General features: G+C 34.7%; 1 protein-coding gene across 2 annotated transcripts in view; it reads right to left on the bottom strand.

Moving 5' to 3' along the window:
- The window catches only part of NKAIN2 (sodium/potassium transporting ATPase interacting 2), an 878,265-nt gene that overhangs the window by 385,962 nt on the left and 474,532 nt on the right, over positions 1-17,771 (bottom strand). For both annotated transcript variants that reach the window (XM_036024646.1, XM_028511048.2), the window contains one exon: positions 7,133-7,213. In XM_036024646.1, the coding sequence (XP_035880539.1) occupies positions 7,133-7,213 (81 nt within the window). The remainder of the gene's footprint in view (positions 1-7,132; positions 7,214-17,771) is intronic.

Genomic DNA, 17,771 nt, shown 5'->3' with positions numbered 1-17,771 from the left:
AGAAACTTAGAATGCTGAGTATCTGCCTTTTGTGTTATCATCACACATTTTAGTTCAAATTCCAAAAGATTTTACTATTATAGATTTTTTGCTCATATATCTATCTTTTTTCTTTGAAATTTTATTTCTTCCAAGGACTGGTTTCCCTTCTGCCTGAAGGACTTCATGTAGTATTTCTTTTAGTTCATGTTTGCTAGTAATACATCATCTTAGTTCTTGTTGACTTAAAATGCATTTACTTCACCTTTATTGTTGAAAAATATTTTTGAAGAGCACAGAATTCTAGGTTGCAACTTTTAGAGCACTTTAAAGGTGACATTCAATTGCCTTCTGGATTTATTGTTTCTGTTGAAAGGTCAATTGTCAGTCTTTTTTGCTGTTGCTTTAAACGCAGTGGGTCTTTTACCTGTGATGGCTTTTAAAATTTTTCTCTTTGAGCCCTGGCTGGTGTGGCTCAGTGAATTGAGTGCTGGCCTGCAAACCAAAGAGTCACTGGTTCCATTCCCAGTTCAGCGCACATTCCTGGGTTTCGGGTCAGGTTCCCAGTAGGAGGTGCATGAAAGGCAACCACACATTGATGTTTTTCTCCCTCTTTCCCCCTCCCTTCCCCTCAGTCTAAAAATACATGAATAAAATCTTAAAAAAAAAGATTTTCTTTTTGATTTTGATTTTTGAAAATGCTACTAGTTTATACTTGGATGTAGTTTTCTTTGTACTTGTTCTACTTGAGATCTGAAAGTCTTCTTGAACCTGTGGGTTGATATATTTAATCAGTTTGGAAAAATTATCTGTCATTATCACTTCAGATATTGCTTCTGTACTATTCTATCTCTTTTTCCTTCTGGGAATTCAGTTCTTTGTGTATTGTACCTATGACAAGACCCAATATGTTTCTGACATTCTTTTCTGTATTTTTATTCTTCCTTTTTTTTGTTAACCTCTGTGGTTCAATTTGGATATTTTCTATTGACCTAACCTTGTCTTATCTTTAAAATCTACTATCAAACACCCTAATGGATTCTTACTTTAAATATTATAATTTTAAGTTTTGAAATTTTCACTTATTGTTTCTATAGATCCCAACTATAAGAGGGTAAATTCTTCATCTTTCAATATAGTGTCTCCAATTTCTCCCATTATTTTCTTCAACATATATTTTTTAAAATCCTTATTGTAATTAAAAGTGAATACCTGAATCATATGTTGGTCTGCCTCAATCATCCATTCTTTTCTTCACTTTTAGTAACAAGTTTCTCTCTTTAGCATGTGTAGGAATATTCCATTGCCTGATATTATGCACAAAAATCAACTGCGAAGATCTAAGGAATGCTATCTTTCTCCTAAGATGTTTTTCTTTTCTTTATTTTTTTTCCAACTGTACATATACAGTAATGTCTGATCAGCTTATTTCAAGCAAGGACTGTGCTGAGTTGAACCTGGATTTTAGCTCTGATAATGTGTACTGTGTGTTTGCCCCTGGTTCAATCTTCAGGTTTCTCAATTGTAAGTATAGCTTATTCTGTAGATCTTCTTTACTATCTACAATACTTATTTTGCAACACCGCTGATTTTTTTACTCTGCTTTTTAGCCTTCCCACTTACGTGTGTAGACTTACACAGAATTCGCCAAATGCTTTTACAAGAAAATTACCCATGTGCTTGAGGCCTCCTCCCTCAAAGCTATGCTAATTTATACACACCCTAGAAATAGCTTTCTATGCCTTCAAAGACTGGATTATTAGCCTCCTTCCCCAAGCAGAATCTGCAAATGCCCTCAGGATACAGCATCTTTAAAGGGTCAGCTCATCTCTTTAGGGTACTTACCTTCCAGAGTGTCATTACTTCAGCAGATCTCTACTGTTTATGCCTTTTAGTCATGTGAAGTTTATTATACACACACAAACACTGTATCTTTAAAAATCTATTTGTTGCTTCACCTAGGTCAATCTATTAAGGTTTCTGTAGCCCTTCTCCCTGCTGTAACATGATTCTTTTTCCTCTTTATTCATTTTTCAAAATAAAGTTTGTCTTTTTCTCTGAGTGAGAGCTGAATTAAGGAAGTTGGATTATTTGGGGATGATGACAAATTCATCCTGTACATGTTGAATTTAAGGTGACAATGAAGTGGACATGACACCAGCAGGAAGATGTGGGACTTGAACTTAGCAGCAAGGTCAGGGCTGAAGATAGAAATCTGGTAGACATGGGTAGAAGTCATAGTTTAAATGATGACAGTGGATAGCATGTTCAAGTAAAATGATGTAGACAAGAGAAGCAGAAAGCTTCAAGGGCCGAATTACTAACTTTAGGGGTATTAAAAGGAAGTAGGAAAAGTAAGCAAAGAAAAAAGAGATGGAGAAGAAAGTAATTAGTTTAATTCAATGCACTCTTAAAGAAAACAAGAGAAGATGGGCATTGGCTCTTTAAATAAATTATAATAGGTTGGTTCATTTCTATTTTGGAAAAAAATTACATACTTAATTCCTAATAACATGTAGCATGTTTTATTCTATATCCTAAAACAAAACCTACTCTGATTGTTAGGAAATGAAAATTTGCTTCCTTGTTTAGTAAGAGCAAATTAAATTTTCTTCAATTACATACATTTTACAGTTAAAAAATAAATATATGAATTCAAAAAATTGTCCTCTTAATATTTGTTTATTTAGCCTTAAATCGATTATCAGAGGAATTCTTTGTTTGCATAGATTTTTTCAATTCTTAATGTACAGCACTAATTCCATTTTTTAAAAAAATTAATAGGTTTCTCTCCATACTAGCTTTTTCATATGAAATCATAAAAACAAAATTTTATACCAACATTGATTTGATTGAGCAGAAAATATCCAAAACTGAGATACCCCTTTAAATGGGTAATGTTTTTAAATAGAGTGAACAAGCAGGAACTTGTTCTGTTGCAACAGGACATTGTCCCACACAGCACTCACACCTGGTTTTCAGGATGTTTTCCCCGTCACTGCAGTGAGGGACAGGTTTTATCTTCTTCCTGTCTTCTATTTGCAAGACAGACATTTTAGTCCCCATAACTGAAATAAGCCACACTCTTACATGACTGTGTTATATATCAATTTTTAAATAAATATTTATATCTAGACCACAGAAATAATTATTCATATTATTAAAAAATGGCAGTTTTGTAGAAGTAGCTGTTAAATGTGCTTATTATAAAACATACTAATCACTAGGTATAATTAGTTGCTTAGGTTGTGTTTAACTAGATAAATTTCCAACAATACAATCAAGCCTGAAGAATACATACTTGCATCCTTAGTTTCAAGGGGTTAAAAACTAATTAGCTGTTTTAAATGTAAATAATCCCTTGGTTTCTTCTTCATGGTCTGTAAAGCTATTGTTTCTTTTCTAAAGATAGGTGCACCATTCACTAATGGTGCCCCATAACATACAAAAGTAGAATGTGAGTTCTCAAGATCATCACATAAAGTGTTAAAATATAATTTCAGCATAAGAGTAATTTCCAGTTCTGTCACATCCAATACAATACATGTTTTTACAGATACCAAAGACCACTGCATTTTTCCTGTGTACTGCTACTCAAAAATTATTTCATAAATTTCATGTCCCAGGTGACAGGCCCAATAGGTGAATTACCATACTACCTCACATGTGTTTTCCTTCTAACTACTATGCACTTTGAAGCTAAAATTTACTACAGAACTAGTAACAGATCTTTCCGCAAAGTAACTTAGTTCAGTTGATACCTGGAATTAGTTCCCATTTCTTTCTATTTGACAAGTGAGCAACAGAATCAATCACTAGTGTCCAAAACAACACAACAGAACAATAAAACTATTTACATGAGGAATTCTCAAAACTATTAATTCAATAAACATTGAATGCTCAGAGGCAACTGCCTACAAAGTTAGCAGATACTTTGAGTTACAAACTAGTGTCAACTGTTTCCTTAACAGGAGATCTATTAAAATAGCAACCAAAAAGGTAACACATTATATGATGCAGTAGGATATTTACTTGTAACACCAATATCTAAGCTATTAATGTGAACAATATGGAAAAATTGTCATATAATTATATGTTTATTTGTTGCTATCATCTGTTCTATCACTGTTTTATACTACATTTCCATTACTTTAACTGAGAAAAAAATTTTAAAGCAGTTTCTCTGGTGAGTTAGTTTTATTTTTCCTTAAATATTATGAGGATAATAATTAAAATAGTCACTGATATTTTAATAATGTTTGATTTACACAGATTTTTCAGTGAAGAAAATATGTTAACTACATAGCTACGGGTACAAAGAAAACTGAAGATCAAGCAGGTCACTCTGTGTATCATATTATTATAATTAAGCCATTTCATTATTGAATGTACGCACTGTGTTGGTTAATGACTGTCACAGTAATGAGCAATCTCTGTTTTGCTCATTAGTCCAAGGTAAATAGTTTAGAAAAGCAAAGCAAAACAAAACCAGAAAAGACACTGTGGAAAACAACCACACAACATTCTAAACTCTAAGGAGCAGTGTCCAACCCACAGTCCATGGACCACATGGAGCCCAGGATGGCCATGAATACAGCCCAACACAAAATCGTACATTTACTTAAAACATTAAAATTTTTTGGTTTTCATTAGTGTTTGTGTATTCAATGTGTGGCCCAAGACAGCTCATCTCCTTTCAGTGTATCCCAGAGATGCCAAAAGGTTGGATGCCGGTGCAACAGGTAAATCAAGATTGCCTTCATAGTCTTGCCAATATTCATTAGGAAGGAATCATGGTTCACAAAATACTTATGAAAATAGACATTTCTTTCACATATATATGACCATAGATTTTCCTACCTGACTCAATTTCCTCTATTTGTCCCTCAGCCTCAAACAAACTGACCCATTCTTATGGTCAAACCATGTTATTTTTTAGTGTGTTGAGAAAAAAATTATATTCTGTAATCTAAGTGTTATCAGCAGTTTTAGGAGTCCAATTTTGAGTTTTCATATACCTGTCCACTTTTCAATCACCAATGCGCCCTCCTGTCACTGTGTTACTTGAAGAGTGTGATGCAATTGCAGAACCTGAAGAATTAAACGGTATAAATACGCCTTCCTCAAACCTTTTGAGTAGAAAAGGAAGGAAAAACCTGGTACAGATAACTATTATAACTTTGCCCTTTATGGGTTTTTTTAGGTTATTTGTTAAAAATATTAAATTTTCATGTGCTCTGCAGAGCCTAGTATTGGTTTATGAGATGAAAAGAAAGAGGAATATTATTAACTGCTGCCTTGCCAAGGGATAGTCATTACCTGCCTGTGTGCATTAGAAGAATTTTTAGTCATTCGGGTTGTAACTGTCTTAAATTGTAATGCTTTAGGATGTACCCGCGCTGTGGTTTCAGTGCCCATGTCCAAGGTCATGAGATCACAAGTTTTGTTTGTGCCTGCAGCTATCACGTGGAGCCAGGAACACAATTACTGAACATTTGTGCAGGCTGCTTAGCTCAAATCTCTCTCTCTTTACTTCTCTCTCCTTTTATATTAAACAAACTGATCTCTTGGATCATTTTACTCAGCCAATATGCCTGAATAAAAGCCTTCCAATTTTTAAGGTGACTATTTAAAATTAAAAATATCATTAAAAGTCATTCTAGTATAGAATTTCTTTGAATAAAGTGGATTATAGAGCAGCAGGGATCTATAAATTGGGTAAGGAATTCAAGTCCTTGGAAAGTGTGTTTTGCTTTTCTGGCATGGACACAGCAGCAGTCCTGTCTCTGTCCTTCCTAGAGCACCTGAACAATTCATTTTCATTGGTCACAGCACCTTGGGAAAGCACTGCCTGCTGCCCCGCAGTGTGAAGGCCAACGCACTACAAGAATCACAGAAACGCCTCTTCCAGGTTCGATAAGCATCCTTGAAAATGCTCAGAGTGCTTTGTAGCACTCCTCTATGCTAGATTATCGATGTGTATTACTACTAGTTCCATCACCCGCCCCCTAAAGTATACAGCCCTGCAAAGACAATTCCAGGTGACTTTACAGCTCACTTTTGTCTCCTTTTTACAGCAGGTTACAGCTGGGTTTTAAAAAAAAAAATGTCAACATCTTTGCAGGGTCTTCCTGCTCTAATAAAAGATAGGTGAAAGAACATTTTACAATATTTTAAAGTTAATATGAGGAAGGACATGACTGCAACCCTCTCAAGTGTCTCAAGCAAGATGCACGACTTCTTTGAATGGATTATCTCATTTGACTTACCTGGTGTTAATTGCATTCCAAAGACATTGAAATTGAGAACAGGCTGACAGTGACCTGAGGGGCTTGGGGAGGGGATGATGGGGGAAAAGGGTGAAGGGTTTACAAGAACAATTATAGAGGACACATGGACAATAACAAGAGGGGTGGAAACAGGGGAGGGAGGTGGAGACGGTTTGGGGTGGGGGGAGGGCAAAGGCAGAAAACTGTATTTGAACAACAATAAAAAAAGAAACGTTTATTTGCTATAAAGCTAAAAAAAAGAATGCTGGTTTTGGAGATCTAAAGACCACATTATTTCAACAGTAAAGTCATTCATGGAGGAAATATAACAGCAACACATGCTTAGAAACAATCACACATACTCTCATATGAGAAACCTAATGAAAAAGGAAGTATGATAAGTCTGTTATTTTACAATAAACTGTTTCTTCACTTAAATAATAACATATAACTTTGGTAACAGTTTTACCCAATCAAAACCCATTAATTGTTCAAATTACTGCATTACTATTTGGACCCAATCAGGAAAATCTTTAGAAGAGTAATAAGCAAAGTAAGTAACTTAAACTTGAAAATTTTATCTCTAAACATTTTCTATTTTGCTTTAGAAATCTCTCATCAGTCAATGTTTTAGAAGTTCACAGTGAGGTCACTATAATAATCAATATTTCACATTTGTTTGCTTAAAAATGAAAATACATTTTTGTGATGCACCAAAGCATTTTTTGATGATAGAAATGCAGAGATATAGACCAGCACACCTTTCAATTTATCCTCCTTCAAAGTGCATTTAAGTAGCAAGAACAGGGTGAGACTCTGCCTTACTTAGGTAAAGGCTTATTAACACACTACTGAGGACTCAGGCAAATCAGAGAGCAAATTACCTTTGAGAGATCCCCAGCCTCCAAATAGAAGCAGATAACAAACACATTCCAGGTAACCCAGAGGACTAGCCAAACAGCATACTGCAGAAAAGCAAGAGAGAGAAAAAAAAACACAATTAATTTTGAATCAGCTGAGTAAGATTTAAAAAGAACTTGAATATTTGAACACTCCAATCATAAGATTAGTGGAAATATTAGATATTGCTTCTTTCTAAGGAACAGGATGAGATTCATATTCATCTGTTGGTATTCTTATCACTGTTATGGACTCATAGTATTATAGCTCAAACTTGCTTAAGAATAATTTTTAGATTTTTAGATAAAAGGAACAGTAGCTCACATTCTGTTTTAAGGACAATAATTAAGCCTTCTAGATATTTAAAAAATTGGATGCTCCAAGAGAAGAATCAAATACAACCCATCAAAGAGAACTCTTATCTTTCCTTGGCAAATTCAAACCATGTGTAACATACAACTTCTCTCCAAATTATTTGGAGTTATCCTCAAACAGTTCTATTTCTGCTCCATCTAATCAGCTTTCTCTTCTTTTCACTTCCCTCTTCACCTTTTTTATTTTATCCTTGCACAGTCTCCCATGACAGTGAGCATCTAGCTATTACCTTAATTTTATTCTGTTTTCTATTTATTGTGCCTTTTTCACGGAAGATGAATTTTTCTTACCAAGACATAGTTCTGATCAGTAAGTCAACTAACACTGTTTAAGCAACTAGAAAGCAACATTCTAGAAAGATATTGAAGATAGAAAGACCAATGATAAATTCCCCCTGAAATCAAGTCAAGTGGTGAAGGTAGAGAAAAAGATGATTATTATTCAAAAATCATAAAGCACAGCCTGGGCATTCTGAGAACAATTAGTCCTGCAAAGCTTAACAGAAGAGGTGAAACACCTTCCATAAGAGAGGAATCAAATGAGCATATGAACTGAAATGAAATTGGTGGTGGGAGCGAGGATGGAAGGACTCTGGTGGGAGGGTGCTGTAAACAAAGAAAACAGTTGATGTGCATTTGAAAAAGTGAGACAAGAAGGTATCATGCCATTTCTCTGATAAATGAAAACCAATGGCTCCCATTCTTTAGATAATGAGTTCTAAAGCCTTTATTTTATATTTCAAGGGCCTCTATGATCTTGTACCATGTTATCTTTTTTAGACGCATTTCATTTAACTTCTCAAGTCATCATGGATTTCAGACATTGGACTACTTGCTGCTCCATGTACACAGAAGGCTACTTGCCACCTCTGTGCCTTTTTATTTGTAATTCCTTCAAGCTTTACTATTTTTATCCCCCAGGTACTTCTTTTATCACCTATCAATATTTTTTTTTCTCCAAAGGTCAATTTAAATATCACCTCCTGAATGACATCAATTGGAATTGACTTAATCCTGCTTAGTGGTCCAGTAAGATCTTACTTGATCTAATTTCATTCTAAATGCCTTATACCTATTTGTTTAAGTTCACTGAAAAATGGACCATTTAAAAACTTATGTTTATGTCTTTAACTTGTCAACTTACTACTTTGTACAGAATAGGTACTAAGAAAATATTTTGTAAATCGATGAGGAGCAATATGGAAAAAAATCTTGCTATTTTCAGATTCAGAATCTCTTCTCCCTTCTCAGGCTTTTATGCATATACTATAGTTTTTATGAGTATACAGTGATTACTTCTGTAGCTTGAGGACTGAGAAGCCTACATGATGAATTGATGTAATGAATAATAACGATCCAGCTGGTTTCCAGGTGATGGGTTCACCTAACTGCTGGACAAGTGCGATCTCAGCGAGAACAAAGAAAGGGCAAAAGTAAATGGCCCAAGGCAACAGAAGGGGTTCGAGGGCCTGTTTGACTTGAGAGCTGGGGCTGGAAGTAAAGGAAGGAAGCTGCTGGCTCCAGCGAAGCCCTTGGTTCTAGTGCAGAGATCTCGTGAGACATCCAAGTTTGCTCAGTATCATGAAGTGTACATTCATCTTACACATCTTTAAAAAAAAACAAACCTAAAATATAAACTTATTCAACTGTCTTGAAGATTTGGATTTTAGTTTTAGAAATATAGTGAAATGCTGAGTCTTACTTTAAGGAGCAGAGGGTAAAAAAGTGCCTAGAGGTTCCTATGATGGTTCAAGTGCTAAGAAAAAATAAAATAATGATTGAACAAGGTGTTCTATCATGCCTTTGTTCATGGTGACATATTTTTCCCACCTAACTAAAGGTAGAGGACTAAATAAACACTGTTTAGTAAAAGTCAAAAAACAGGGTAAGTACAATATTGGTAAGAGCTGATGAAACACACTATATTACATATACTAAATTTTTCTGAAAATTTGTCATTGGTAAGGATGCTTCCTGATGAAGCAAAAGAATGTCTATGCTGGAACTTTTCGATTTTACAATACAAATTATATTTTAAATTCATTAAATGTTGAAAATATAAAGAATCTGGAAACTTCATTCCGATTAATTTAGACATTACTTATACATAGTTACTTCATTATTCTATGTAAATATAAATCATACTTAGGAAATCAAGCTGAAAAAAACATGTCTGTCACCAAAATTAATATTTTATGGATAGGTAAGATAATGGGTCACATGCAAATAAATAACATATAGAGATTAAGAACTTGGAACCTGAAGTTTAGCTTTGTTGTTTAAGAGCTCTTTGGCTATTTCAAGTCATACAATTTCCCTACACTTCAGTTTCCTCAAATGTGAAACAGTCTTAGCAACAGAAGTAAACTCACATGGGTTTATATGAGTATAGAATGATAGGATGTTTAAAATAGTTAATATTAGAGTTCTCACTATAGGTTGCCATTTTATTATGACTACATCATCACATCTCCTTGTGTAAATAATACAGCAATGCTTCCCAAATATTTATCTACTTAGGATGTTAAAAAAATATACATTTTACATAAACTTACATAAAACATTCTTCCATTAATTGTACTTGCAGTCTAGACTTATTTCCTTTGTATCCCTATTGCAATATATTCTTCCCTAGAATAACTTTTCTTTTTTGACATATTAATGCCAATATTGACAAATAGTATTTTATTAAAAAAATCTTTTTTCCTTTGGTTTTATGAAATGGAAATTTATTATTTCTGATTTACCATGCTACAAAGTTATAAAGCATCTTCTATGTCATATTAGCAGTGGTTTTGTTCCCCTTTTGATCCCTTGTCTCTCACAGTAACCCAGAAGGATATTTTCATTTCACTGGAGACTGCATGACAAGCTAGTCAGCTCACATGCTCTCTTTGACATTACAGATTTATAGACAACTGTCACTGTTAGGGTGTGGTGACATTAGGTTTCATAACAAAGAGAGAAACCTGCACATTGCTACAGAGGGCAGTCCTTCACTTGCATCATTACACAAAGGCAGGGCTTTATCTAATTTCACTATGTCGCATTTGACTTTACTCATTAACTTTCTCTCATTTAACTTCTTTTACTGCCTTTCTTCATTCTCCTTTTTATTATTATTATTATTATTATTCTCTCTCACTCTTGATTTTCACATTTCAGTAACTCCCATTTATCTAAATCAAATTTCCTCTAACTAGATTTTACCTAAATATTGTCTCAATATTGAAGATTTTGCATTCCCTTGTAATTTAGCCTGTGAATGATTTTTTTCAATAAACCCTATTGTTCACACTGTTCAAGAAATTACTCATCAAAATTACTTAAGAATGTAAAGATGTGTACTAACTTCTTCCAAGTTGCTACAGCTAGTTGATGAGATGTAATTGACTACTGCTGAGTTTGACTGTAATTGAAAATGATGTAGTGCCCAGGAGAGATGACCTAACAGGATAACAAAATCTCAAGCTTTCCACATAGCACCTAACTTACAGTTTCTGCTGTAAAACAATTTTTTTTCTTTAGCCTCATTTTTTCTTATGAAAAAAACTTTATATTTCAGGTAAAAATGATGAGATATCTGTAATGGTAGGCAAATCCCATTGTATGATAAAATTCATGCTTTAAGGGTTGATTGCTGCAGGTCTTGATGGACCCTTTAAGGAGTTGATTTAACTTGCATCTCCAGCTAAACAGTTAACATTATCAACGGAAAGAGGTAATTGAATCATCATGGGTTCCATATTGTATTTGTGGCTGTAATGATGAAATCTAATTAGCTGTGTAGATAAAAATTAGTTAAGGCTGTCAATCATGATAGGCCAACACACTGGCCAGATGCAGCACCACCGTGATATTACACGTCATGGCTCCGCAGTAACTAGGACGGTAACGCCTCTGACCAAAAGGCTGATAAACATCTGCTGGGAAAATAGTGTTACACCTTAACACTGCCAGTGCTTTTCTGCTTCTTTCTGTTACAGTAAAGCTGCCTAAAATGAAAGCCTGTATTTTTTGTTATACAGTACAGTTAACATACACAAAGTGCATAAATCTGAACATCAGTTTTTCAGGTTCTCATATATCCATATACACAAATACAAATTTTTTCATTTTATTCAAATTACTTTCAATTCATAAATTGATTTGGGGGGAAATGCCAATATTTATGGCATTAGCAAAATAATTTCCTCTAGAATAATTCTGGGGGGAAAAGAATATCATTAAAGACAAATAAATTTTCCTACCTTTATCGCTAATTCACAATGATTCTAGATTCAATTTCATAAAAAAATTCAATTTCATATGTACATATATAAAACATATATAATATGTCCATATATATTATGTACATATAGCAAGAGAGAGAATATATAGATACTCATATAGAAATGATCAAAATTATATCAGTGATTTCCTTTTAAACACCACTACAATAAAAAAAAGCTATTTTTCGATAATATTACCATAATGATTGGAAGATGGAAGAGGGTAGTACAATTCAAGCACTGGCCACATGAGTCCATAAGTGCTTAATTGGAAAAGGAGTTGGGTCAGTGAGCCATTTCACACTTATTAAGTACCAGCAGAATGCAAGTGACTGTAACAGATGCTGCAGAAAAACATTACAAGATATAACTAAGTCACTTATTTCCCCCCCAAAGTTTATGTTTATCACTGATATACATTCAGTGCAATCTATAGAAATCTCCTCAGGTATGATTTTTTAACTAGGGACCAACAGTAGTATCAGGTCACTAAATATCACTGATATACTCTTAATATAAAAATAATGTAATCAGTTCTAATAACTCTGATAGAAGCATTCCTAAGAAGCATTGGGTTAGCAAGTCATGTCTTAAAACAACCTTGTTTAGCAACAGTTTGGAATTATTAACAACTAGGTGCTTTAATATTAACAATGGAGGTCTTTTAATAGATGTAAATGCAGACCTATAAAACAAATATCCCTGGTCAAAATGATGGGACTATATTCATCTCTTGCTAAAAGTTCATTATATTTTAGCTCAATTTTCCAACTACAACAATGGTATCATTTAATCTGCTTAGGCATTCTCATCAGATTTGTCATCCATTGCAAAAACAAAAAACAAAAAACAAAAAACAAAAAAGAAAAAAAGAGAAAAGTAGCCCAAATAAAGCAGCTTATTTCCTAATTCTTGATCATTTTATGACAGTCTGACTTATGATTTAAATCTTATCTTTGAATTCATAAATCATTTTACATCTACTTCATGCTATAAAAACTTGTCCCTTAAAAGAAATACCTATAAAAATACATTATAACAACTTTTAGTTTGACTAGGGATGATCTGATTAGGTAATCAGCCAGAATATGATAGAAATCTGATTCTAAATATAGATCTTGCTACAGATCTAGAAGAAGGCAGAATTCTACCTTCCCATGTTTACCAATGCTACTATCATATGCTCAAGCTTTCTTGTGATTTTATATTTAATTAGACATTGTAAAGATTGCATAACTTTTCATTCATTTAAAAATAATTTTTATGTTTTCCTCCAAATACAGAAATGTTTTATTATAGAAAATATGTAAAATTTTGAACATCAGAAAAGAAAAATTGGGAAAATATGATACTTAAATATATTCACCTGTATTATTTTATTGTATATATTTCCATTCTTTTTTATAAATATGTTTCAATCATGTTGTGTTTAAATTAAATATGAATCCTGCTCTTATTTTGTTACCTATTTTTTTTCACTTGATTAAAAAGTCTCCTTGGCTGAGGAGTAAGTAGAAACTACACTAACCTCCTCCTGGAATTACACCAGTATGGACCAATCTGGAATTACAGCTAAATTATAGAGAAATCATGCTGAATGACCAAGTGAACACTAACTGAAAAGAAGCCCTACAACCATGGAAAGCCAGAAAAATTGACTGTACCACAATGACACTGCTCGGGAGTGCAGAGAAGGCTTAGGAGGGTTGGCTGGGCTCCCATGAGTGGCAGATGAAATTCCAGAGGAATATTTCAGTGGCTGGGAGTTTGGCCCTGAGAAGTGTGGGGCCTAAACTCCAAACAGGGTTCCCCAGACTATAGCACCAGAGTTGGAAAGGACCCCAGATAACATCCAGCTGTGAAAAGCAGCAGCGTTTCTGTCTGCTAGGTAGAGATGGCTGGAGACTCAGACTCTTACGGGGCCAACACACAAAATTTCCTTTACAGCCACTTACCCTGGCCTCCTGCAGAGGGAGGGCAGAGTGGACTAGAGGTGCTTGAGGAGATTCTGGGGTTGGTGGCTCTGGGGAGAACACTGAAGGAACAGCCACTGGGATTCCTGTGCTGAGTTATTTCAGAAGCCATCTTTCTCAGGCAAAGTACTCCTCTACGTTTAGCAGCTGGAGAGAAAGCAATAGCCCCACCCACAGGAATGTCTGCCCCACCCCATGGAGCTTAAGCAGGGCCGCTGATTACACCTTGAGGCTATATCATTGATTAGTTTAACGACTAAAGAAAGGATCTCTGGGAGCTCTGTAAGACTTCAGCGGACACTCCTCAGGCCCTGGTGCTGATAAAAGCTGGCCTTGGTGTGCAGCCTGGCTCTTTCTGCACACAGACAGGCCCAGCAGCACCATCCTGTGGATCACTGATAGCTCCAAACAGGCTGACCAGGGCCATTCACAAGCAGCACCTGACAGAAGCCTACAACAGTCTTTGAAGATCTACGTAATACATAGAAACAAATACAAAGAAGCAGCCAAAAAGGGACGAAAAAGAAACAGCTCCCCAAAGAAAGTACAAGAGAATTCTCCATGTGAAGAACTAGACGAAACAGAGGCAAGCAATTTATAAGACAGAGAATTTAGAATAATGATTACAAAGCCACTCAACACCATGGAAAATGCATAGAAACCATAAAAAAGAACCAGTCAGAAATAAAGAATGCAATATCTGAAATAGGTGATACACTGGAAGGAGTAAACAGTAGGTTAGATGAAGAAGACTGAATCAATGATTTGGAAGACAAGGTAGAAAAAACACCCAGGCAGAACAGCAAAAAGAAAAAAAAAATACAAAAATGAGGAAAGCTTAAGAAATATTTTGGACAACATGAAGTATAACAACACATGCATCACGGGAACACCAGGAGGAGAAGAGAATGAGCAAGGGATCAAGGATTTATTTGAAGAATTAATGACCAAAAACTTCCCTAAACTGGTGAAAGAAAAAAAAAAAACACACAAGTCCAGGAAGCTCAGAGAATCCCAAGCATGTTGGACCCAAAGAGGCGTGCACTGAGACACATCATAATTAAAACAATAGGCTTAAAGGCAAGGAGAGAATCCTAAAAGCCACAAGAGAAAATAGTTACATACAAGGTAGTATCTATTAGACTATCATCTGATTTCTCAACAGAAATATTACATGCCAGAAGGGAGTGGTGTGAAATATTCAAGGTGATGTAAATCAAGGACCTACAACCAAGGCTACTTTACCCAGCAAGACTAACATTTAAAATTGAAGGAGAAATAAAAAGCTTCTCAAAAAAGAAAAAGCTAAAGGGGTTTGTTAACACCAAAGAAGTACTGTGACAAATGTTAAAGGATGTGTTTAAAGAAGAAAGAAGAAGAAAAGGAGAAGAAGGAGGAGGAGGAGATGAAGAAGAAGAAGGAGGAGAAAGAGGAAGAGGAGGGGGGGGAAACAGAAGAAAATAGTCTAACAATAAAATGGCACTAAATATGTGTCTATCAATAGTCACCTTAAATGTAAATGGCTTAAATGTTCCATACACACTTGAAAAGTATGTATATTCTGCTCCATGTAGCTGAATGGATAAGAAAACAAAACCCATACATATACTACCTCCAAGAGGCACATTTCAGATTGAAAGATACACATGGACTATAAGCAAAGGGATGGAGAAAGATATTTCATGCAAATGGAATGGAGAAAAAAGGCTGAGTAACAGTACTTATTTCTGAAAAAATATACATTAAAACCAAGGTTATAGTATGAGATTAGGAAGAACACTACATAATGATAAAGGGAATAAAGGGAATAGTCTAACAAGAGGATATAACCATAATAAACATTTATGCACCCAACATAGGAGCACCGAAGTATGTGAAGCAAATAGTGATGGACAAAAAGGGAGTGTTTGACAGAAATACAGTCATAGTCAGGGATTTTAACACCCCATTGACTTCAATGGATAGATGTTCGAGACAGAAAATCAACAATGAGAGAGTAGCCTTAAATGACACACTAGATCAAATGGATTTAATTGATATTTTCAGAGCATTTCACACCAAAGCAGCAGAATATACATACTTTTCAAGGCACATGGAATGTATTCTAGGAGACCACATGTTAGGACACAAAACAAGTCTCAATGAATTTAAGAAGATTGAAATCATATTAAGCATCTTCTCTTACCACCATGCTATGAAACCAGAAATCAATCATAAGAGTCCTGAAAAACATGCAAAGACATGGAAGCTAAATAACATCCTATAAAAAAAATGAATGGGTTGACACAAGATCAAAGAAGAAATCAAAAGATATCTTGAAGCAAATGAAAATGAGGACACAACAATCTGAAATCTGTGGGACACTGGGAAAGCAATTCTAAGAGGGAAATTCATAGCATTACAGGTTTATCTCAAAAGAAAAACAAAACAAAACAAGAAAAAGCCCAAATAAACAGTCTAACTTTACACTTAAAGGAACTTGAAAAAGAACAACAAAGCTCAAAGTCAATAGAAGGAATGAAATAATAAATATCAGAGCAGCAATAAATGAAAGAGTCTAAAACAGTGATACAGAAGATCAATGAATACAAGAGCTGCTTTTTGGAAAAGATCAACAAGATTGACATACATTTAACCAGGACCCAAATAAACAAAATCAGAAATGAAAGAGGAGAAAAATAACAACTGATGCCAAAATAATACAAATAATTATAAGAAGATATTATGAACAACTATATGCCAATGAACTGGACAACGTGGATGAAATGGGCAAATTCCTAGAAATATACAATCTTCCAAAACTAAATCAGGAAGAATCAGAGAATCTGAATAGACAGATTACAACAGGTGAAATTGAAGCAGTAACCCCAAAATTCCCAAGAAACGAAAGTCTGGGACTGGATGTCTTCACAAGTGAATTTTGCCAAACATTCCAAGAAATAACCCCTCTCCTTCTGAAACTATTTAATAAAATTCAAGAGGAGGAAAGGCTCCCAAACTAATGTTACGAGGTCAGCAGTATCCTAATTCTAAAACCAGACAAAGAGACTACAAAAAAAGACAATTATAGGCCAATATCCCTGATGAACATAGATGCTAAAATCCTCACCAAAATATTAGCAAACTGAATACAGCAATGCATCAAAAATATCATACACCATGACCAAGTGGGATTTATTCCAGGAATGCAGTAAGGTTCATACAACATCAGCAAATTACTAAATGAAATTCACCACATAAAAATGAAGGATAAAAACCACATGATCATATCAATAGATGCAGAAAAAGCTTTTGATAAAATACAGCACCCATTTATGATCAAAACACTCAGCAAAGTGGAAGTAGAGGGAACATACCTAAATACAATAAAGGCTGTATATGACAAACCCACTGCCAGCATCATACTCAACAGGCAGTAACTACAAGTGTTCCCCTTAAAATCAGGAACAAGACACGAATGTCTGCTTTCACCTCCCTTATTCAATGTAGTACTGGATGTCCTAGCCACAGCAATCAGACAAGAAGAAATAAAAGGCATCCAAACTGGAAGGGAAGAAATAAAACTGTCTTCATTTGCAGATGACATGATACTATACATAAAGAACACAAAAGAGTCCACCAAGAAACCGTTAGAACTGATACGTGATTTCAGCAAAGTAGGAGGATACAAATTCAATATCCAGAAATCAGTCGCATTTTTATATACCAATAATAAAATCACAGAAAGGGAAATTAAGAAAAGAGCCCCATTCACAACTGCTTCAAAAAGAATTTAAAAAACCCAGAAATAAATCTAACCAAGGATGTCCAAGACCTATACACAGAAAATAAGACACTGAAGAAAGAAATAGAAAACACAAATAAGTGGAAGCACATACTGTGTTCATGGGTGGGAAGAACTGACATCATTAAAATGTTCATGCCACCCAAAACAATCTATAGATTCAATGCAATTCCTACCAAGATTCCAATAATGTATTTCACAGAACTAGAACAAGGATTCAA

This window comes from Phyllostomus discolor, chromosome 4, assembly GCF_004126475.2.
Source record: "Phyllostomus discolor isolate MPI-MPIP mPhyDis1 chromosome 4, mPhyDis1.pri.v3, whole genome shotgun sequence".
Lineage (NCBI taxonomy): Eukaryota > Metazoa > Chordata > Mammalia > Chiroptera > Phyllostomidae > Phyllostomus > Phyllostomus discolor.
Note: the sequence above shows the minus strand (reverse complement) of the source record. Positions and strands in the feature narration are given on the sequence as shown.